General features: G+C 47.3%; 1 protein-coding gene across 1 annotated transcript in view; it reads left to right on the top strand.

The window, feature by feature from the left end:
* SRRM4 (serine/arginine repetitive matrix 4) overlaps positions 1–10,533 on the top strand; it is a 175,220-nt gene extending 164,687 nt beyond the window's left edge. The window contains exons 10-13 of the mRNA XM_010368269.2: positions 2,814–3,017; positions 4,220–4,330; positions 4,926–5,066; positions 7,143–10,533. Of these exons, the coding sequence (XP_010366571.2) occupies positions 2,814–3,017; positions 4,220–4,330; positions 4,926–5,066; positions 7,143–7,464 (778 nt within the window). The 3' untranslated portion in view covers positions 7,465–10,533. The remainder of the gene's footprint in view (positions 1–2,813; positions 3,018–4,219; positions 4,331–4,925; positions 5,067–7,142) is intronic.
* Positions 10,534–24,315: the final 13,782 nt, after the last annotated feature.

Genomic DNA, 24,315 nt, shown 5'->3' with positions numbered 1-24,315 from the left:
CCTGGACAAACAGCTTGACATTCACATGCAGAACAGTCTTCCCATTTGCCTGCCCCAGGTCATCCCTGGCCTCAGCTCACACCCATGCTTGGCTGAGAACCTGAGCTGGGCCAGAGCGAATATCAGTGTCTCCAAGAACAGGCAGTGAAGTTCCCAGAAGGGAGGAGGAGGATACATGTTTACTGATATACTGCAGTGCTATTATGCAGGAAAAGTTGAAATAGCAGTAACCACGACCATAATAATGGCAGTTCATATTCATTGAGCCCAAATCACATGCTAAGTACACTGCCAAATGCTTTCCAGAAATAATCTTCCTGAGCTCCTCAAAACCTTTATGGGATAGTACTATTTGTAACCCTTTTTTTTACCTGATGGGGAAACTGAGACTCAGAGTGGTTGAGAAACTCAGTTAATAAGTGGCAGCACCAATATTCAAATACAAACATATCCCCCAAAGAGGAACTAAAGCCTGAGAGACATCTAGCAGTTACCTGTTTAATTTGATCTCCATGGATAACCAAATTAAATAATTTAGACCCAGCCTTTCACTTTGAAATATAAATGATGGTTGAGTCCACAGCTATTTATGTCATGCCACTTATGAGCAGAGAGGGCTCAATAAATATGGACTGAGTGGAAGAGACATCAGCTCTAAATCAAAGGAACCATAGACACTGAAGGTAGGGAGCTGGTGAGGTGGGAGGGGTGTGGGCTCTGGAGCTGCACAGATCAGGGTTTGGGGCTCTGGGTGGTGTTGAGCAAATAACAAACCCTTCTGATACTTCTCTGTAAATCTGGGGGTAATAACAGCATTGGTTGCTGGGTGCAGTGGCTCACACCTGTAATCCCAGCACTTTGGGAGGCTGAGGCAGGCGGATCACGAGGTCAAGAGATCAAGGCCATCCTGGCCAACAAAGTGAAACCCCATTTCTACTAAAAATACAAAAACTAGCTGAGTGTGGTGGTGCACACCTGTAGTCCCAGCCACTCAGGAGACTGAGGCAGGAGAATTGCTTGAACCCGGGAGGTGGAGGTTGCAGTCAGCCGAGATCATGTCACTGTACTCCAGCATGGTGACAGAGTGAGACTGTCTCAAAAATTAAATAAATAAATAATAGCGTCGGCTTCAGAAGGTTGTTGGGAATGAAATGATACTTGTGAAATTCTCTGAACATTGAAAAGGTCCCCAGGGAGTTGTCCCCAAGGAGCTCAATATCTGGGACAGAAGGACAGCCTACAAGTATAAGATATAAGACTAAATAAGTCTATAGGGATGGGGGAAACATAGGAACTAAGGTCTGTGGTAACACACTGGAAGTCACCCAACCTAGACAGGGGACAGGGGGTGTCAAGCAAGGTTTTCCAGAAAGGGTGAGGTCAGGTTAAAGCCAGAATCGTAAGTAGGAGTTGCCAGATGAAGAGGGAATGGGAGAGGGTTTGCAGACAGTCAGAATGTTCTGAGGCCGGGAGACAAGGAAGAGAATAGGGATATTTCAGGAGGAACAAGTAGTCTAAGACAGCTGGAGTCAGGAGAGGAAAGAGTCAAGACCTGAGGTCGGAGGGGTGAGCAGGGGCCAGGTCATCGTGAGCCTTGAAAACCATATTAATGTGATTTGAACTTGATTCTTGGCCCAATCCAAATAAATATGCCTTCACTGAGCGCCTAATGGAGGTCAGCCTGGCCCTAGGCAGGGTGGGAGTACAGAAGACAGCACCCTAACCTTCTGATAATCCTGAAGCCTCTGTCTTTTGGGAGGTCTCAAGTCCTCCATCTGCAAAATGGGTTACATCAAAATCTCCCAAAACCAAACCAACAACAAGTCATCTTGATTTTTACCATATCCACGTAATACTGATATTCCTGTTTACTTTAATAAACTCATTTTTTAATATATAAGTAAAAGGAAAATTACATTACTATCTGAAATAGAAAATTAGAATCAAATGTCCTTGACCAGGCACGGGGGCTCACATCTGTAATCCCAGCACTTTGGGAGGCCAAGGCGGGTGGATCATGTGAGGTCAGGAGTTTGAGACCAGTCTGGCCAACATGGTGAAACCCCATCTCTACTAAAAATACAAAAATTGGCTGGGCATGGTGGCACGTGCCTGTAATCTCAGCTACTCGGGAGGCTGAGGCAGGAGAATTGCTTGACCCCAGAAGGTGGAAGTTGCAGTCAGCCGAGATCACGCCATCGCACTACAGCCTGGGTGATAGAGCAAGACTCTGTCTCGAAACAAACAAACAAATCAAATAAAAGAATCACATAGCCTAAATAAAAAGTACCTATAAAAATACATATGATTAAAACAATGGATTTAATCCTACTAGTTGCAGTTGCCTACCCAAGGCTGAGTCTGAGGTGTACTTCTCTCTCTTACAGAGATTACAAAGTGTTAGAGAGGTGTTACAAACTGACCAGCACCCAATGGGGGCTTTCTCATTAATGTAATCAGAAGGACAGAAAAAGATTAGACAGGGAATAAATTTCTCACCATGTAATTTGATGTTACTTACCATCATGCCCATGCCTGATGACATCCTAAAATACTCCACTTGTGGCCCCAGTGGTATGTGTTTCACACTTGAGGAAATGTTAACCTGAATTGTCTACTTTTAAGGCATCTTCTATCTCTACTCCTCTAACATATGTGGCCTGGGAAGTCTTTCCAGAGAGAATAGGATGGGAAAAGGGGCAAGGAGGGTTCTATGAGAGCACCACAGCCTAAGCCAAGGTAGGGAGGTATGCACGCAAGATGCTCCCAGAGTAGTGGGCAGTCGGTGCTCATGGACATTTTCCCTCCTGCAGGGGATTTCAGTCACCATGTCTGGAATGTGCCGAGGTGAAGAAGTCCAGTTTGGTCCCATCCACAGCCCGGGGTTCACCCATGAAAGGGTGCTCCCGCAGCTCCTCCTATGCCAGCACCCAATCCTCCAGTCACTCGTCCCGATCCCCAAATCCCAGGGCTTCCCCCAGGTACACCCAAAGCCGATCCACCTCTTCTGAAAAAAGGTGAGTGTGGTTTTGACCTTTGCTCTGCAGCACCTTTCTCCTTAGGAAACTAGTTAATTGCAGAGGTCCTTTGACCAATGGGGGAGAGAAGTCAGATGAACTTAGGTTTGAATACTCAGTTTGCCCATTTCCAGCTGGTGGCCTTGGGAAAGTCAGTTAACTTCTCTGAACCTCAGTTTTCCCATCTGCAATATGAAAAAATAGCAATTCTTACCAGAAAGGATTGTTCTGAGGACTATAAGACACTTAGAACAGTACACAGAACATAATGATTATCAGTTATTATTGCTGCTATTGGCATGAGAATGAGCTAATGTGTATCAATTAACTTCTGCATAAAAAATTATCCCCAAACTTAGCATCTTTAAAACAAGTGCTTACTTAGTTCCTGATCCTGTGGATCAGCAATTGGGCTGGGCTCAGCTGGATGGTTTTTCTGATCTCACTGGGCTCACTTACATGCCTTTGATTGGGTTGGCTGGCGGGTTGGCTGGGGGCTGGAGGGTTTGAAAGACCCCAGCTGACTCATCTCTGCTCCATGTGGTCTCTCCTCCTCCAGCAGGCCTGTCTTGGTTTGTTCACATGGTGTTGGCAGAATTCCAAGAGAGAGCGCAGTATTGTGCAAGGCTTTGAAGTGATTAGCATCCCTTCTGCTATTCTATTAGCCATAGCAAGTCACAAGACCAGTACAGATTCAAGAGTATTCCTCTCAGTGAAAGGAACTGCAAAGTCACATTGCAGGGGATGTGGACACTGGGAGAAGAAAAATTGTGGCCATTTTTGCATTCTGCTACCCAGTTTCAATAGCTATTGGTAACTGCTTGATTGCCTCATGTAGAATAATAATGTAGCAGAATGAGACGTGAAATCTCAGAAATTGGAAGATTCTATCCAAACGAATCAGCCCATAAATTCAGGGAGTCCAGCTTTCCTCTGCAAAAAAGAAATTGATAATAGTACCTAACCCTAAGAAAGCTAGTAAGTGGCCAGGAGAGTAGGCACAAAATAGAAGTTGTTGGTATTATTATTAACCACCCAGTGGGGAGGGACTTTCATTCTTCGATTGGGGCCCAGTTCCTCTGCCTGGCTTCCAGAAAGAAAAAGGTCACTGCCCAGGGACCCACCGAATAAAGCGCAAGCCGTCTTGGACAACCCAGGCGGACATTCAGCAGGCTCCTCAGAGGCTGTTACCTCTCCCCCAGGTCCTACTCCCGTTCTCCCAGCTATTCCTCCAAGTCTGGCAAGAGGAGCCCGCCCAGCAGAAGCTCTCGGTCCCGCCGCAGCCCCAGCTACTCCCGCTACAGCCCCAGCAGGTACCGGCCCCGCCCCTCAAATTAGGCCCGTCCAAGGCCCCACCCCCTTTGCTCTGATCCTCCTCTCTGACCCCGCCTCCCGTTCTCGGGCCTTCCTCCTCTTAGGTCTGACCCTGACTCAGCATTCTTACAGTTCCCTTTGTCCAATCAGGAGTGGCAGCGAGGCACCAAATATACCCTTGTTTCCTAATGTCTCCAGGCCAAACACTCCCACAGACATACCCGAGAATTCACATCCCCAGCTCTCAGCCTCTACCGACCATCCCTATACGCAGAGCCCCCAGTTCTTACCCATGCACCAGCGCCTGCGTAACATTCACGTCCTCACCCCTGCAGCACCTGCACCGCTGTGATGCCCACCTGCAAATGCTGACACCCCTGCACACGCCCAGCCCCCACCCCTACGGTACTAGCAACCCTCGCAGACTCTTCCCGCAGCCCCGTCATCCTCCCTCCGGTCTCCGTTGAAGCAACGTGCATACCCCATCCCCTGACCCAGTCGGGTGGGAAAGAAAGGGAGTGTCCCTCTCCCACGCGCTCACGCAGAAAATCCAGCCCAGCCCCAGCTCCCCAGTAACCTCCCGCACCCCTTCAGGGAGCGGGATCCCAAATACAGTGAGAAGGACTCGCAGCAGCGGGAGCGCGAGCGAGCGCGTCGGAGACGTCGGTCCTACTCGCCCATGAGGAAGCGCCGGAGAGACTCTCCGAGCCACCTGGAGGCCCGGAGGATAACTAGGTGAGGCCAGGGGGAAAGTGGGACCCATCTTCACCCTCGTTCCTACTCCCATTCTTATTCGTTCGAGCCTCGGGCTCTCCCTCGGCCTTCTTGGGTCTGGGATTCAGGATTGTGCGACCTTAAGGTCCCCCCAACCCCAACATCATTGAAATTACATGTCTGTTCAAAGCTGTGGGACTGAGTCTCCCAGCTCAACCAGCAGGACCTGCAAGAAGGAGGCGGGGCCAGCCTTAAGAATCGGGTGCGGCCTGGGGGGTGTGGCCAAAGCCTGAGGGTGGAGCTGGGGCCGGGGAGGCGGAGCTGGGGGAGAGAGTGGCATCAGGTTAGGGAATGGAGGCCAAAGCAATGTGGCGGGACGTTGGCCTGGGAGTGGATCCGGAGCAGCAGAGACAGACCTCTACCCTCAGACCTGTACACTCAGCTGTCAGGCTTAAATAAACCTATAAGTAATTATACCTTGAACCAAGTGTGGAGAGGGCAAATAGGATTGCTTAGGTGCCAAAGGGACCTAGAGGAGCCACGGTGGATAAGTCGGAGAGCGCTGGATCTGGAGTGGAATCCTGGATGTGCCACTTTGCAGGTGACGTAGTAAAGGCTCTTACCTTCCTGAGCCTCAGTTTTCTCATCCATGAGATACTGGAGGAAATAACTCCCAGAAGTATGAGGATGAAATGAAAAGGGGCAAAAAGATATGAATGAGCTTTATAAACTTAAATGCAGAGCACACAATATGCCGTTGTTGATTGGTCAGAATAGATGGATACCTTTCCTGGAACAGGCAAGGCCTCGGAAGAGAAAAGCTCTAGCAGAGTGAGTGCAAGCAAATTTCTCAGGCCTTGAAAGCTGGGAGAATGGTTGAATGCTACCCTAAGATTGGGTTGGGCTCTTCCCGCTGGCCTTCCAAGCATCTGCCACTGAGTCCAGAGAGTGGACTGAGGAATCAGGGATCCTCCCTGGAGATGACTGGGAGGAGGAAAAAGAATGTGTGTCCCAGATAGCAAAACTGGGATGATGGAGTCCCCTTCTCAAATATCCCACAGGGCACCCTGCCTCAGCTTGTAAAGAATTCCTAAACCCTTGGGAGGCCAAGGCAGGCAGATTGCTGGATCTCAGGAGTTTGAGACCCGCCTAGGCAATATGGCAAGACCCTGTCTCTACCAAAAATACAAAACACTAGTCAGGCATGGTGGTGTGCACCTGTGGTCCCACCTACTTGGGAGCTGAGGTGGGAGGATCATTTGAGCTGGCGGGGTGGAGGTTGCAGTGAGCTGCAATCGCACCACTGCATTCCAACCTGGGTGACAGAGCGAAACCTTGTCTGAAAAAATGTAATTAATATAATATAATACAATACAATATAATTCCTAGCATAATTTCTAAACCCACTCCCTTGATCCAACATCACACAGCTAGTAAGTGGCCAGGATAATAAGCACAAAATACAAGTTGTTGGTATTATTATTATCTTTAGGGTCAACTTAGAGGAAAGCTAAGATAGAGAGTGGTATTTCCAAATGGCTGTCTAGTTTCTTTAGTCAATCTCAAATAATTCATCTTGATTAACCAACTCAGTGTTTCCCAATCTTCATTCACCAGTATCCTGACCACGTATGCCTTGCCTGTTTATCAACTATACTAGTCTTAATTTTCTTTAAATAGATATGACCCTTTTCAAAGGTTCATACATTTATTTCTAAAGGAAACTTGATACAGTACAGTAAATGGAAAATTAGCCTCTTTTGCCATAAATAGATGGTTCTAGTAAAAGTAAAAATAGTTAAACAAAACTATGATTAAAGTTTAGATGTAGATTCTGTTGCAAGCTGGAAGCTCTGAGCTCCAGGCTTGCTTCGTGGTGGGAAGAAAAAAGTGAGATAATCATTTTTCAAGACATACTAGCACTAAGCTGAGACTTTAATGTGTTCTCAGGACTGCAAGAGAAGTGGAAAGGGAGTATTTTTTCCTAAGGGACTGGGAAAAGGGAGGATACTGGTTTCCCTTGGGGCAAGACTGGGGCTCGCTGCGGGGAGGCAGGGAGGGACCGGCCCTCATCCCTCCTCTCGCTGGTCTCTGCAGTGCCCGGAAACGCCCCATCCCCTACTATCGGCCCAGCCCCTCTTCGTCCGGCAGCCTCAGCAGCACCTCCTCCTGGTACAGCAGCAGCAGTAGCCGCTCAGCCAGCCGCAGCTACTCCCGGAGCCGGAGTCGGAGCCGGAGCCGGACCCGGACCCGGACCCGGACCCGGAGCCGGACCCGCACGACCAGCAGCTCTAGCTCCCGCAGCCCTAGCCTGGGCTCCCGCAGTCGGAGCCGGAACAGGAGCAGGAGCCGGAGCCGGAGCAGGAGCCGGAGCCGGAGCTACAGCTCAGCAGACAGCTACTCCAGCACGAGGCGCTAAGTGCCCCTGAGCCAGCTGCCCTTGGGGGCCCCTTCACGCTGCCAGCCTCCCCCAACCACCTGCCCTCACCGCCTTCTCCTTGGTGACAGATAGTGAGGGCTCCTATACTTTGTCCTTCCTGCTTGCCTAGGGGAAGAGGAGAAGAGGGTACTCGGGGGTTTCACTCTCTAGATCAACCTGCTAGGAGCCTCTACCAGCACCACCCTGGGGCCCAGCTCAGGCCTGGGCATATGGAGAGAACCATCATCTTGTGGCACAAAAAAAGAAAAAAGGAAAGAAAACCTCAAGGTTTTGTAAGAAGCAATGGGTCTGTGACTCAAAAATTGAGCTCTGGCCAGGAAAATGTAGAGACAGTTCTTCTCCTCCACTGCTCACAGGAGGCCCGTGGTAATTCTCTTCACCTCGCCGGATGCTCCCCTCCTCCAACCTCATGGCTGCACGTGGATGGACCCCCATGTCGGGGAGAGGTGAAGGAGGAGATCAATGGCAGTTCAGGTTCAAGATAAGGGGGTCAGGCCTTTAACTTCCTCAAACAGGCCAGAGCAAAGGCTGGAAGACACTTGGGTCCTAGAAGAAGGGATATCCTTGAACACCACACATGGACATTTGACTTGGTGGGAGGTGTCAGGAGATAGGAGATGGTTAAGATGATAGATAGCAAAAAGGAAGGGGTCAGTCTGCTGCTCCCAATATCTCAGCATGGTAAGGGGACAGAGCCCAGCAGATCCCAGCTGTGGAGAGGCCACTGCATGGCTGACACAAAACACCTCTTGGCTGTTCACAGGGGCCCTGCAACCTCACAAGAAAGGAGATAGTGGAAGAGTCAGGACAGGTTGGTCTCCAGCCCCACTTCCCAAATATGCCTCAGCCCCACTAGCTGGCACCAACTTAATTCCACGGGACCATCTGCTGAACATTCCCCAGTGCCATGGCCGGTTGCCAGGCCCCAGCGCCAGCCAGTCTGGCCTTACCCTCGGGTTGGCGCCTGCCAGCCCCCTCCCCTCTGCCCAGGCTGCCACGCCCTGGATGCCACCCAGTGCAGCCTGGCACCTACCCACCCACCCTTCAGCTTAAGCCACTCCCCTTGCCTCTCAGGAATTTTGCCAGGATGGGGCACAGCGGCTCAGGTTTGGGGGAAAAGACCCGAATCCAGGGTGCCGGGGAGAGAGGCTTGGATGTGCCATGTCTTGGGCTCCTGCTGGCTTCTAAGGTTTCTTGTCAGCTTGGGAAAGACCCACCTTTATTTCTGCCTTCACCCCAAGTCCCCCGTGGCTGGGACTGGGCAGAGAGGGTAAGCTGATCTCCGATACACAAATACCACCAGCTGCTTCATCCACAGAAGGCGCTAAGAACAGGGAGGTGAGGAATAAGATCCTTAAAATAAACTCTTGGGCATCCCCCTCACCAGCTGACTGGCTTTCCGGAGGCTTGTGGGTGAGTTTCAAGTTTGTGGTGGCAACAGCAGCGGGACAGGGCATGGAGGGAGTGAGGGAGAGAGGACCAGTCCCAGCTTTTGGATATTTTGGGTTATGGGGAAGCAGGGGCCAAACATTCTTTATCCCTCCCACCCCAGGGAAAACATTTGGAAAATAGTCCTTTTTCTTGGAAGCAGTGACATCTCCTCTACCCAATCTTTCCCATCCTATTAATCCATGGGGCTTGAGACTGCCAGGCAGCCACCACCACGACAGCCCTTCCTCCATCAGAAGAGAGGAGCGAGGGCCCCAGGCAGCGGTGGACGACCCGGCCTCCCTATACCAGGCCTCTGGCCGAGACCTAAGCCCCGCCCACAAAGACTAATGGATGCCAGTGCTGTCACCACAGAAGGCCAGATGGCAGGTGCCTGAGACAGGGGCAGGTGCCCCAGGGAGGGCATGTACAGCCACTGTAAATAACCCTCATCCCTGCCCAGGAACCCAGACTGGACTTCAGTCTCCCTCCATGGAGACAAAGGTTTCCCAGAGCCACCAAAAATCTTAGCAGGACAGCTGTGAGAGGCATCAGAGCCTCGTGTTCGGACTGCCTTCATCGAGACAACTCTAGGGGACCATTTTGCCTGGGGCTCCTAGCAAACCTTTTTTATTTATTTATTTATCTGTTTATTTATTTATTTATGTGATGACTGTCTCTCTTGCCATTAGCAGTATTGAATTATTTATTTATTTATACAGAGGTGTGTGTGTGTGTGTGTGTGTGTGTGTGTGTGTGTGTTGGGGGGATCTCCTAAATTATTTTTGTGCATCTCCCTTTTCTGCTGTTTTTATTGATGGGATTTGAGAGGCCAAAGGTGAGTGGGCTATTGGCTTTCTCCCTGAAGGCTCTAAGCCTGGAACACCGTGGAGTTGGCCCAGAAGGAGGCACATCAGTCCCAAAATTCATCACTTAACCCAGCGTCCAGGAGGGTCAGGCATGTGCCCCAGCCTCCTGTCCCCCAGGTACCTCACAGGGGTATCAAAAAGATGCAAACAGCCCAGAGGCTTATGAGCTAGGGTGATGAATTGACACAGTGGAATTGCAACTTAGGTAGGGGTTGGAGTCGAAAGTTGGCAAATGGGGCCAAGGCTGCACAAAGTCGAAATCCCTTGTGAACGTCCCTTAGGGAGGCACCAGATTGGAGACAGATGTGCTATCTCCTAGCAGACTGATGAGGCTTCGGTTGAGTACTTACTCAAGTAGTTGTCTTGTATTTTGAGGGCCATGGTGGATAAAAATGACATCTGGTTTATTACTGGAATGGCACTTGGGGTTGACAAGGTGCTCACACCATGAGACTGGAGGCAGAAATAGAGCTGACTGAGGGAAGATGCACCTTGATCTCACCCTCACTCCAAGGCACATAGCAAGATCACTCCCCAGCTTCTCTGAGCACACCTAGTTGGTTTCATGTATGTTACACATGCTTCCACTCCACAGTACCTAATTTCTCTGCATTCCCCTGAGATCTGAAGGCTACCTTGGGAAGAGGCGTCAGCCATCTTGCTTGAGAACCACCAACCCAAAAGCAAAAGCCTTTATCTATGATATCTGCTGTTCCATCAGGGGAAAGCACAAAGCTATTTCTAAAAGTAGAAAAAAAAAAAATGGTGGAAGGAGCAGCCAGATGTTCCGCAGGACCCTGCCAAGAAGGTCATTTCCAAACCCATCCTGGAAGGGCCCAGGATCCAAAGGTCATCAGTTCTGCTTATCTGACCAACTGGCAGTGTCTTCTGTCTGCTGGCCGGAGACAGCTCTTGCCCTTTCCAAAGTCACTGTCCACTGCCTTACAATTGCCAGCTTGTCTGGTCCAACTTTGGGTTTGGTGAGACTTTTGCAACATCCCTGGTTGTTTCCCTGGCAATGTGACTCCCCAGCCCTAACCCAAAGCAAGGGACTGCCCCTTTCCTGGGGGAAGTTTACAAGAAGGCTGCTTAAATGCCTGCTTCTGGAAAATCTCTCTCTCTCTCTCTCTGTGTGTGTGTGTGTCTCTCAGTGTATTTCTCTACTTTCTTTTACATTTCCTTTTTTTCTATCCAAAAACAGTGTGCTTGTTGAGGCACTGGTAACCTTGATTAACCAGAACCTCCCATTCCTGGTATTGCTGTTCCTTCGCCCATTTCACCCTCATTACCTTCTGCTTCCAAGGAATATGACAGATCACCAGGATGCTACTCGTGGTGAGGATTTATCTCAAAAACCAACATCCAAAATGGGAGGGGGATGTGGCTTGAAGTCAAGGACCATGCATCCCAAGCCTTTGACCTTCCCGCTATGGAAGTGCGCTGGATGACAGAAACTGGATACATTGTTCCCTTTCCCCAGGGCAAAGTTCCCACCTCTGTGAAAAGGAGGGGTTTGGGGGATAAAAATTCAAAATGTTGGCCTGAGGCCTGAGAGTGTCCCCAAGACAGAGGGAGCTTCACTAAGACCCAGAGGGAAAAGGAAAAGAGCCTCAAACATTTTTAGGAGGTTCTCCATTATGAGAGTAAAGACGAAAAGCAAGATTTGATCTCCCTTCAGTTAATTAGGCAATGCTAATTAACTCAAAGCCCCCACTTAGTAACATTCTGGTTCATTGAGGTTTGACCATATTCCTATCTGCTTTCCTTCCCTAATTTGAAGGACAGTTGATCTTTCAGAAGCAGAATAAAATTAAGATGTTAGAACAAAGGTCTCAGTCTCAGAGAGCTCCATCACTTCATTTGCTCAGTCATCCTCTTTTGCAAAAGGGTTTTCTTGGAGAGACCAAAATTCAGGGTGCTCTCAAAGGCAAAGAAAGCACATTGTCTTCCTTCTCCAGTCCAACTTTCATCTTCTCTTCTGCTGTTTTCTTTTCCCCTCTTCTTTTTCACAATGTTCAAAATGGTCTCATGCACATATGTCTTGCCCCGCTTTCCCCTTTAGCTGAACAGAAAATTTCGTCTTTCGACTTAGTAAAACAAGTCAAAAAACAGGATTCCTCCAAACATGCCTCCTCCCACACCAGCCAGCTGAGTCCAGCTGAGAAACTTTTGCTAGATTCAATGTCATTGAGCAATGTTTTATTGAAACCTTGTTCTCACTTCTGCACCAATGAGCCAATGATACTGACGCAAATGTCATCTCTCCTCCATCTGTGGTTGTTGTTTGTGGAGTTAAAGTGTGTGTGTGTGTGTGTGTGTGTGTGTGTGTGTGTGTGTGTTTAGTTCTTTTGATGGGTGTTGTTTTGCATTGTAAATACCATGATGGGGGACCCCCATCAGAACATGGTTTATTTAATAATTTATTTCCTATTTATTGAGTAATATTGGGAAAAGAGAAGCACCACCTCTTTCCCTGAATTGCTATTGAGAATTGGTCCATCTCCCAGCTCTGGGTGCTGCTGTCTGCAGCAGGGGCGTTACTGCCCAGGTAATGAGTGCTAGAATCACCAAGCAAATTGAAGTTGGCAGAAATGGAGGCTTTGGTCACACAAATTAGGCTCAAATGGAACTAAAACACTGGTTATCTCTGAGAAAACCTCATTTAGATGGAAATTAATTGAATAAAATGCTTACACAAGAACCAACGTCTATTAAAAAGTCACAATTCCTTGACAAAAAAATGAAGAAAGAAAAATTGCAAACCCTTTCTCTTTCTGGCCAAAAAAAGCTATGCCTCATCTTCTAACGAGCCAAGTGAAAAAGACTACAATGGTATTCCTATGTGTTTCTTTGGCCTTTGTGTCAGTCTGAATGAAATAGGATGGGTCTCTCTAGCCTCAGTCTTGTCATCTGTAAAATGGGGTTTGTCCTATATATTATCTGCAAGATGTAGGAAATGGGGGCCCAAGCCCTGATGCTGTGGACTCCATACTGTTGGATATATGGTCCCTTGTGTCTTCTGCTGACTGTAGATTAAAGGGTGTCAACCAAGGAAGGAAACAAAAAAGTAGGGCCTGGACTTCATTTGCAGAGTGAGGTGACAGTCGCTGAGTCCCACAGTCATATATGGGAGACCTCAAGTTGCTGTCACCTTGATAACTCTTGTATCCTGGGTTAAAGCCCTCTGTATTTAGTTTGAAGTTCTCTCCAAGCCCCGTGGTCCAAAGTCATCACGGGAGAGACCAAGATGGGCTTACCTTGCCCTGCTCTGGATTTAACCACTGTTCATTGTCAGGCTATATTTTTGTACAATCATTCAAACAATCCAGTGACATAGGTCATATTGCCACTTTTCAGAGGAGAAAACTGAGGCCCAGGAGGGGGGGAGTTGACATGCCCAAGCTCCCTTGAGCTCAGATTGGCTTGACTCAATGTCCAATGTTCCCTTGGTAGCTTTTTCTCGGGGGTCCTATGCTGTAAGAACTTCCCTCCGCACTGTATATTTTTTCTCCCAATTCTTAGCTATTTCTTCAAGCAATGATTGGCCAAGGACCTAGCATAATCCACCACATTAGCCTAGGGGACGTGGTGCACCCCAAGGCCATTTCTCTACATTGGAGCCTGCGAATCTCCTCTGGAAAATTCCCAACCCGAGGACCCACCATGACCCCAGCTCAGCCTGAGCAGACAGCCTCTGCCTGGAGCATCCACATCAGAGGGAAAGAAGCTGCTGTGTCCTCTAGCATCCTGGGACCCTGTCCTCTGCCCAGTGACACAGCAGCCATGGCTTGCTTGATTTCTGGTCTCCAAAGCTAAGCATAACCTTCCCGGGGTTTCTGGTTTTTCAGCCTGTACGAAACATGTCTCTGTTCTAATTAAAAGTCCCATGGTATGGTGTTCTCATGTATGGCTCAGTGTCCTCTGTTTATATGGGGTACTCAGAAGTAAAAAGTGGGGAGGGAGACAAGGAGCTAGAGAAGACTTAAGTAGCACCTGCTGCATGTCATACATGTTCACACTGCTCAGCTCACATCTTTAATCTTCCAAACAAATGTGTAAGTATTTTGGGTTTTTGGTTGTATGTACAGCATATATACCAAATATATATATGATATAGATATAGATATATATAGATATATATATGCGTGTGTGTTTGTGTCTGTGTGTGTTAGTAGCATCTATGGGGCATATAGCATCTTAGCATCTATAGCATCTTAGGTGACCTTTTTGGAAGCATTTTATGTGTCTTATCTTAGTCTTCAGCAACAACCAACCCTATAAAGTAGGTATTAGGAACTTCTTACAAATAAGGAAACTGAGGCTTAGAAAAGCAAAGTCAGCCAGGCACAGTGGCTCATGCCTGTGATCCCAGCACTTTGGGAGGCTGAGGCGGGCAGATTACCTGAGGTCAGGAGTTCGAGACCAGCCTGGCCAACGTGGTGAAACCCCATCTAAACCCCATCTAAACCCCTACTAAAAATACAAAAATTAGCCGGGCATGGTGGTGGGCACCTATAGTCCCAGCTACTCAGGAGGCTGAGATACAAGAATCACTTAAACCCGGGAGGCGGAGGTTGCAGTGAGCTGAGTTCACACCACTGCACTCCAGCCTGGGCCACAGAGAGACAACCCATCTCAAAAAAATAAAAAGAAAACAAGAAAAGCAAAGTCACTTGCCCAAGGACCACAGAATCCAGAATCGATGATAATATTCAGGCAGGCTAACTCCAAAGCCCAGGTTGTCAACTTCTTTGCTCTGTAGCACTCCGGTATGTGTAATGAGTAACCAGAGTTCTTTGGTGGAACTCTTTTTCTCTGGGATCTTCTTCATGGTTGGGAGGAAGGACACAGATTTTGGAGTCCAAAGACTTAGATTCAAATCTAGACCCTGCCATTACCAGCTAGGTGGTATTGGGCAAGCACTATATACCTGGTTGGTGCTTGATTGGTTTGCTCGTCTGTAAAATGGGATAGCAACAGCCACCTCCCTGGGCTGCTGTGGGAACTAAATGAGATGGCGGCTTTAAAAAATAATGAGGCACCAAAAGTAGTCAGTGACTGTTAATAAGCAACATGACTATTTCCTAAACTGAGACTGAGCTATGGTGGTGAAGATTGAGTAGATAGCCTAAAATAGCCAACTTGGATCTGCAGGAGCCCTGTAAGGCCCTGTGGAAATGTCCTCAATGTGGAATTAAATTGTTTCTTTCCCTCCAGAGCAGGGGCTGAAAACACCCCCGGGACAGGCAGGTGAGGGAAGCAGACAACATTAGAACTGCGGGGAACTGGAGAACTCAATAGATGAATACCAGATCGAAACCTCAGCTCAGAGTTGCCAAATCTTCCCATTTTTCAAGACAGCCTGAATTTTTCCATCTTAAAATCTCCTGATTTTAAAATATTCATAACTCATTGTTTTTTTCAAACAGTATGTGGGTCCAAAAAATTACGCACACACACACACCAGTCCACAACCGAGTTGATTATCAACTAGGGGAAAATGATCAAAGAAAACAGGTGATTGCCACTACTCCCCTTGTATCCTGCCCAGCAGAAATTTCCCTTAGGAGTCATTGGATGGGATAATCTCCTTTGAGTAAATCCATGACTATATACCACACTCCCCAAGTCCCCCCAAGCACACTGATTTCTTTCTTCCCAAATAGGTTTGGATAAAGCAACAACCAGTGTCCTCCTCTGAGGCTCCATCAATAAATAATGGTAATTACTACTAATAATAAACTTTTATGGATCAGTTATCACCTGCCACGCCCTTTGCATTAACTTATCTCCTTTGGGGAGGGTTGCCTAATTTTTTTACTTTTAATTTTTTGGGGTACATACACTTATTTCATTCTCATAACAACATCATTTAGCCCCATTTGACACAGGACAAAATTGAAGCTTATGGAGGGAAGACCACATAGCTAGTAGGTATTTGAACTTAGGTCTGTGGGCTCCAGGGCCATTTCTGCTACACCTCTTTATCCCTGAGGGTGGGAGCTCCATCAACTCAGAGCTAGCCATCCTTAAGGGCCCCTGGTAACTTCTTCCCATAAATTATGGCTGCCAGGAGACTGGAGGATGCCTTCACCTTTCTATCTCCTGCTCCAGCCCCCGGTTACCGGAATCCATGTGTTTGTTTCTCCAGCAATTGCTCTCAACAGGCACTTCTCCCAGCCCAGGTGTCTGGGCTGCAGAGGAGAGAGACATCCCTCCGGAGATGTCTCTCTCTCAGGCCAGATTAACAGCTGCCCAACGATGGAGCGGAGGTGGCATGCATTCAACACTCCCACCTAGGCAGCCCTGGGGATGCACACAGCCCTTCCATGGGGTGAAAACAAAGGCATAAGCAGAGGGGCAGGAGGAACATCAGAAAACAAATCCTCCTGAGAGCCAGGGACCAAGACTTGCTGCATGGCCCTAAGTAAATCAAGCCCCTCTCTAGGACCTAGTTACTCTACCTGTTAAAAGGGAATGCACTAGACCAGTGGTCCACAACCCTGGTTAGACATTAAAATCACCTGTGAACTTAACAAAACCACACATGCTGGAGTTCCACTCCACCCCAAATAATAAGAATCTCTGAGGGTGACACTGGTGTTTCTAAAAGGCTCCCTAGAGCATTCTGATATGGAGCCAGGATTGAGAGTCACTGAATTAGATGGCACCTGAAATGCCATCCAGGTCTGGTGTCCTAGGCATGTTACTAGATGTCATAATGGGGACAATAAAGCCAGTACAAAAAGCGCCCAACACATACAGAGCCTGCTATGTGCTAGGCATGCTTCTAAGTGCTTCACATATGTGAACATAAATTATATATTCACTGCCACAACATCCTCATAAGGTAGATAGTACAATTTTTGACGCCTATTTTGCAGATGCAGAAACTGAGGCACAGACAGTTTTCCCCAGGTCACACAGATAGTAAGTGGTAACTGCTGGATGCTAGGATAAAAGTGAGTCCAAAGAGGCACGTGAAACAGCCTTGTGGGGTCAAAAAGGCATCACAGAAAAAAACTGACCTCTAGGTTGATCCTGGGAGATGGGAAGGTGTTGGTCAAGCAAAGGAAGGGTTAAAAAAGAGGAGGGAAAGGGCCAAGCACAGTGGCTCACACATGTAATGCCATCTCTTTGGGAGGCAGAGGTGGACGGATCACTTGAGGTCAGGAGTTCAAGATTAGCCTGGCCAACATGGTGAAACCCCATCTCTACTAAAAATACAAAAATTAGCTGGGCGTGGTGGTGCATACCTGTAATCACAGCTACTCCAGAGGCTGAGACAGGAGAATTGCTTGAACCTGGAAGGAAGAGACTGCAGTGAGCCGAGATCGCAACACTGCACTTCACCCTGGGTGACAGAGCAAGACTGTCTCAGAAAAAAAGAAAAGATAAGAAAGAGGAGGGAAGGGAGTCATCTCCAACAGGGGCAATTCAGAGTGTACAGGGCCAGAGTCAATGACATCCACCTGCCTCCCCCACGTCCCCAGCATATTCCTTCCATGAGGCTTCTTACCACCTATAACCAGTTTGCTTACTTGTTTACTTGTTTACTACCCATCTCCATGAGGACAGGAGTCTTGTCCACTTCATTCATCTCTGTACACCCAGCAGCACATGGCCAGCCGTCAAGTGATTGAATCTGCCTGGAGTGCCAGCCCCGCTCCCTTTCAATACCCATTCATTCTTGAGCTGGTTAATTTTTAGCTTATATCAGGGACAGAGAGTGGTACTAGGAGGACTGTGGCAAGGCTGTGACATTGTCCCACACAGGGACTCTGAGGATCTCTCATGCACACTCTCTTCCCACCCTGGGAGAGAGAGAAGGCAGCATGAATGGTAGGGTAGACATGAGCACCTATCGTTTGTCCAGCATTGTTCAAAGCACTGGATATATACCCTTAGATGAGAAAATAGCACATTTTTTAAAAGGTTGTGGCTTTAAGCAAGGACTTGTGAATCAGACAGACCTGGACTGGAGCCTGACTCTGCTACTTCCTCACTGTGTGTCTGTGTGTCAGTGACCTAACCTCTCTGAGCCTCAGGTTCCTTATCTTTCCAATGGAAATAGTAAAAGGATCAATCTTATAAGACTGCTGTGAAGATTAGTAGAGGTGATGCCTGGAAAGGACTTAGCAAAGTGTCTGACTGAGTGTTCGTTCCATTGTTACTGATCATTTAAAAAAAGGGGGGGGCCGGGTGCAGTGGCTCACGCCTGTAATCCCAGCACTTTGGGAGGCCGAGGAGGGTGGATCACATCAGGCTGGGAGTTCGAGACCAGCCTGACCAAAATGGTAAAACCCCGTCTCTACTAAAAATACAAAATTAGCTGGGCGTGTTGGCACATGTCTGTAATCCCAGGTACTCGGGAGGCTGAGGCAGGAGAATCTCTTGAACCCAGGAGGCGGAGGTTGCCATGAGCCGAGATCATGCCATTGCACACTCCAACCTTGGCAACAAGAGCGAAACTCCGTCTCAAAAAAAAGTGGGGGTGGGGGTGGGGTAGATGCTCAGTTGCGTATGTAAGCTCATGATAATTTCTGGGAGGATTTCAGGTCACCTTGGCAGAAGATAGAACAGTATCTCTTTCCCTTTCATCACCTACAACACGAGATTCTCAAGAGAGGCACTCCCACCTGCCACCCTCCATAAGGATCTCCTCCTCTCAGAAGGATCTAAAGCCTCCTAAGAACTTGGTAATCTTCCTATGTAGATCCCCACCCTGATATTTCATCAACATCTTCCACGCAAGTAGCTCTAGCATGAACCCATCAGTGTAAAGACACTGGGGCACTGTTCAGGCCTTTCCACCCATAGTGGGTTTACAAAACAGGTTTACCACTCCCTTGGAACGCTGTCACTCCACCATTGTATAGCTATGGCCAACCTATAGCCAGATGACTCATGGAAATTTTTCTTTTGGTCTTTTTTTCCCCCCTTTGCCATGGAAACTTGTCAAATGTTTTCTGAAGGTATAACACTGTGTTCCTTTGACAATACACTCTCAATTGAAAACCAAAATAACACAAATCACATCAAATAGAGTCATACTGTCAAATGGAATAGATACATACACACACACATCCTGAGAGAGAAAGAGAGAGAGAGAGGATTTGTTTTTTCCCTTCAGTCTCTGTCACCTCAAAACCTATTTCTAGATCAAGGTATCTTAATCTAAAGAAAACCATGCCCTCCTGCGCTTGGGCTTCATAGAGTCTGTGAATCATTTGAAATTCCAAGCCAAGTTTTCTGTATTAAAATATCAGCATTTCAGTGCAGAGGAGGTATATATTTCCACCAGTTTTCCAAGGGATTCAACTCAATAAAACCTTCAGGATGCTTCTGCAAAACCCATCTTCACTCTCTTTGGATGTGGTGGTGTTTCTAGTTGCCTCCCATAGCCATTCCCCCTTCATCCATGGTAATAAAAAACCTCAATTTATAACTGGGATTATAGCCACCCAGAATAAAGACTGCATCTCCCAGCCTCCTTTGCAGCTAGGGGTGGCCATAGCTGCAAGATGTCTGAGCTATAGACAGAATTCTTGGTGGTAATGTCCAGAAATTTTTGTGAAAGAGATTTGTCATGTGCTTTTTCCTTCTTCATCCCTTCCTTTTTCTTGCTGGCTGGAATGTGGACATTATTGCTGGAATGCAAGTGACTTCCTGATTCATGAGGTGGCTTTGGGAATAGAGCCCATATGGATAAAGCACTAAGATAGAAGCAGTCTCCAGCTTGAGGACATGGTGGAACAGGGACACATATTAGCCTCAGACAGAATCTCTCTGGACTTCAACATTAAGAAGAAATAAATTTATTCTCTTATTTCAGCTACAGTTATTTTGACTGTCTGTTGTTCACAGCTAAAGCTACTCAGAACTCAAATTCAGGGTGAAGCTAAGACAGTCCCCAAAAGGAATATCTTGTTAATCTCTCCTTCTTCATCTCTATATATCCTCCCCAGCTCCTCCAGTCTTCCTCCTGCTCCCAGAACAAAGCTTGAGAATGCTCTCAGCTGAATGCTCCTAAGAGCTGTCACTGCAGACTTAGAAAAAGCTGTTTCTAAGTAGTTGTCTGGCAGCAAAGTCACCAACTGGTCAAACTGGATTCTGCTCTGACTGCAGAGGTATCTGGGAAAGGGGCCTCAAGATTACAGACCTTCCAGCTCTCCCTTTTCCAAAGATCTCAGAGCCACCCTCTGTATAAGGGGTTCATGATGGAATTCTTCATAAATGCTCCAAACTGAGAGGAACATGTACCACTTTCCTAGCCAGGCTCTAGACAGAGGAGGCAGAATGATTTATCCCTTAGTATAATTTTAGTACTGGGAAAGTTCTTTTAAAGCAATACCAACAACTACAGAATTACAGAATTTGGAAGACTCTCCATCAGAATAAGCCAGGTTATGCTGCAATAACAAATAAGTCCAAAATTTCAATGCCTTGAAAGAGCAAAGACTTCTTTCTCACCCGTGTCCATTGTGGGCCAGCAGGGTCAGCCTACTCATTACTGATGTTGACGACTATGACACTGATGATCATAGGGCAGAGGGAAAAAGAACTCACCCAAGGGTGCTGCCTACACAGAACCAAGAGGCTCCCACAGGCTCCCAAAGTGCTTTGAACTGGCAGTGACAGACATCACTTCTGCTCACAACTCATCAGCCACAACTAGTTATATGGCTCCTTCCAACCACGGTGGCATCAGGAAGTGCATTGCTACCTCACAGGGGCCCAGAAAGCAGGAGGAGGAGGAAGAGAAACCAGAAATGTTTGGCAAACAACGCTAGTTACAACCTCAAACCACCTATTTCATTGAATCCTGACTATGGGTCAGGTACTGCTCTAGGTGGCAATGATATAGCCATGACCAATCAGATATAAGTCCCTGCCCTCTGCCTGCATGGAGCTTACATTCTAATGGAGGAAGCAGAGAAACAAATAACTAGAGATGTAAAATGTTACTATCAGTTAATGGCAAGTGCTGTGAGGAAAAGTAAACCAGCTAATGTGAGAGTGTGATTTATTAAGTGGTTAGAGAAGATTTATCTGAGTGGTTGAAATATAAGTAGAGACACAAATGAATGAAGAGACTTGCCTTATGGAGACCTGGGGGAAGAGTGTTTCAAGCAGTGGGAACAGCAGGCAGGAAGACCTTCAGGCAGGAACATGCTTGATTCTTCCATCTGAGGGTCAGAAATGGGGACCCTATGATTGAAGCCCATGACCAAGGAGTGGGTATTAGCAGGAAATCCAATGAGAAGGATAACCAGGAGCCTTCCTTTTTTCTTCATAAAATTTTGTAGTACTGTCACCAGAAATACATCCTGATCCAGATCCCAAGAGAGGGCTCTTGGATCTCACACAAGAAAGAATTCCAGGAGAGTCCATACAGTGAAGCGAAAGCAAGTTTATTAAGAAAGTAAAGGAATAAACAATGGCTACTCCATAGGCAGAGCAGCCCTGAGGGCTGCTGGTTGCCCATTTATGGTTATTTCTTAAATATATGCCAAACAAGCAGTAGATTATTCATGAGTTTTCTGGGAAGTAGAGGGTAGGGGGAAGCGGGGGGCGGGGTGGTGGGGGAAAGTGGGGGGGTGGGAGGGCGATTTCCGGAACTGAGGTTTCCTCCCCTTTTTAGACCATGTAGGTGTAAACATAACTTCCTTACGTTGCCATGGCATCTGTAAGTGTGATGGCGCTAGTGGGAGTGTCTTTTAGCATGCTAATGCATTGTACTTAGCGAATAATGAGCCGTGATGACCAGAGATCACTCTCATTGCCATCTTGAATCTGGTGGGTTTTAGCTGGCTTCTTTACGGCAACCTGGAACTTTGTGACCTGTATCTCGTGCCAATCTCCTATCTCATCTCAAAGACCTTGTGACCCAAGGTCTTTGTGACCTGTACCTTGTGCTGACTTCCTATCTCATCCTGTGACAAAATGCCTAACTTAGTGGGAATGCAGCCCAGCAAGTCTCAGTCTTATTTTACCCAGCCCCCATTCACCATGGAGTTGCTCTGGTTCACATACCACTGATGGTATCTGAAATTCTTTCTATTGTTTATTTATTTTGTGAACCCCAAAAATCTGAGACACGTTTCAGTTAATTTAGAAAGTTTATTTTACCAAGGTTGAGAACATGCCTGTGATACAGCTTCGGGTGGACATGTGCCCAGGGTGGTAAGGGCATAGCTTGGTTTTATACATTTTAGGGAGACAGGAGACATCAATCAATATGTGTAAGATGTACATTGGTTCAGTCTGGAAAGGTGGGACAACCAGAGGAGAAGGTGGGACAACTTGAAGCCCCCTGGGTGGGGGCTTCCAGGTCATAGGTAGATAAGAGACAAATGGTTGCATTCTTTCCAGTTTCTGATTAGCCTTTCCAAAGGAGGCAATCAGATATGCATGTATCTCAGTGAGCAGAGGGGTGACTTTGGATAGAATGGAAGCAGGTTTACCCTCAACTATTCCCAACTTGACTTTTCCCTTTAGCTTAGTGATTTGGGGGCCCCAAGATTTATTTCCCTTTCACAATCTGTTTATTGATACACATGAAAGCAGGGATTTTGCCTCATTTACTGCTTCATCTCTAGCCCCACGGCTAGTGCTTTCCAAGTGAGAATGTAACAATTATGGAATGAATGAATCCGTGAGTAAATGAACAGACTGTGTCTCCCACTCCTTGCATCTGGCTCCTCCTCACATGTTCACTGAGTGGCACCACCATTCACCCCATTGAAAGGTCTGAAAACTGAGACACGCATTTGACGAAACTTCTCTTCCCCTCTCACTGCAATCAGCAGTCAAAATGCTCCTGCTTCTTTAATAGATCGTGATTATATCCACACTTTACCGCTCCTCAGCCAACAACACAGCCAAGGTTGCCATTTCACTGAGACCACTGCAGCAGCCTCCTAGCTGGTCTCCCTAAAGCCCCCGTAAGATCTTCTCCAAAAACAGACAGTGATTTTCGTGGAACTCTGTTCTCATCACAGCACACTCCTCCTCCAAAGAGTTCAGTGGTTCTTTAGGGTGCTCAGGACAAAGTCTAACCTCTTAATGGAGTCTGCAAGGTCCAGTGCGATCAAGGGCACACCCACCTGCCTGCCTATTTCCCCTGATAATCTATGCTGACAGTTACTCAGGGAGATAGGTGTTGAGATCATCTCCATTTTACAGATGACAAGACAGGTTCAGAGAGACTAAGTTCCTTGCCCAAAGCAGCAGAGCTAATGGGATTCAAATCCATATCTGGTTGAGTTCCTACTCACTATGTTTTACTGTCTTTCTTAAGTGGGAAATAGCAGCTCGGTCACTTCCTGAAAATTCTGGTTAGTTGAGATATTGGTTCCCTGAACCCGGAAGAAGTATTTGGACCATGAAAGATCTCAGAGGCCTTGATTTAGGCTCAGGTGTAAGAAATAGAGCCCCTGAGAGCCCAGTTGCAGATGTTCCTTCTTGAGGATGGGTGGAGAGAGGGCAGGATGATCCTCTCCATCCCATAGCTGAGCCCTGACTCCCTTCTGTTGGCGGCACCTGCAGCAGAGGGGAGCTCCTATTGAGCTTGCGGGGCCCCCAGCCCTGCCCCAGCTCCAAATGGCTTTCACATTAGTAACATGTAAGGATCCTCTGCTCAACGCAAGATAGCTCCTCCCAGGCAGTCGTCTCTCTCCCAAATGTCAGCATGTTCCTAGTGTCATTTGTTCTGCTGAGAAAGTCTGGAAGGGCTGAAGAAGGTTTCAGAGAGAGAGAGAAGCCCAGCAAGATGGTGGGGGAAGAGGTGGTCCAGTGACCTGAAGTTCAGCTGTGTTCTGCTGGTAGATCTGGGTTTGGAAGGCCAGTACTCCAGCTGGGCATACACCAGGGGTCAGGTGGCACAGGCTCCCTGGGCAGCTGAAGGTACAGGTTTTGCAGCCAATCATCCCAGATCTGACCCTGTGCCTTAGATTGTTCAACCGTAAAATGTGGTTAACAATAGGACTTCTACCTCCAAGGGTTGTTAGGAGGATTAAAAGAGGGACAACATATAGGGCATTTAGCAGAGCTTGGTACATGATAGTTCTCAAATAATGATGGGTATCATTACTTTCATTTTGTTGTTATTATTCACAGAATCACATAGTGGTTAAGAACACAGACTCTGGAGCCGGATTGCCTAGACGTGAATCCCAGCTTTGCCACTTAGTAGCTGTGTGACCTTGGGCAAGTTATTTAACCGTTCTGTGCCTTGAGGTTGTCATCTGTGAATGGGGATAATAATACCTACCTTAGAGCAATTCAGGTGAGAATTAAATAAGTTGATATATGCGAAGCACTTACAATTGGTACTAAATGTTAAACACGTATTTATTATTATTATTATTGCCACTATGATGATTATATGCAAAGGTGGTCAGGGAAGGCAATTCCCGGAAAGAATTATGGAGAAAATAATAGAAGAAAGCTAGAGCTCCAATAAATGTTACTTTTCCAGGATTGTGAGGGCGTAGGCTCATTTAGGGAGGGACTCATTGCAAGCTGTTTA

Source organism: Rhinopithecus roxellana, chromosome 10 (assembly GCF_007565055.1).
Source record: "Rhinopithecus roxellana isolate Shanxi Qingling chromosome 10, ASM756505v1, whole genome shotgun sequence".
In the NCBI taxonomy this organism is placed as follows: Eukaryota; Metazoa; Chordata; class Mammalia; order Primates; family Cercopithecidae; genus Rhinopithecus; species Rhinopithecus roxellana.
The sequence above is the reverse complement of the archived record's forward strand: the minus strand, read 5'-3'. Positions and strand labels throughout refer to the sequence as shown.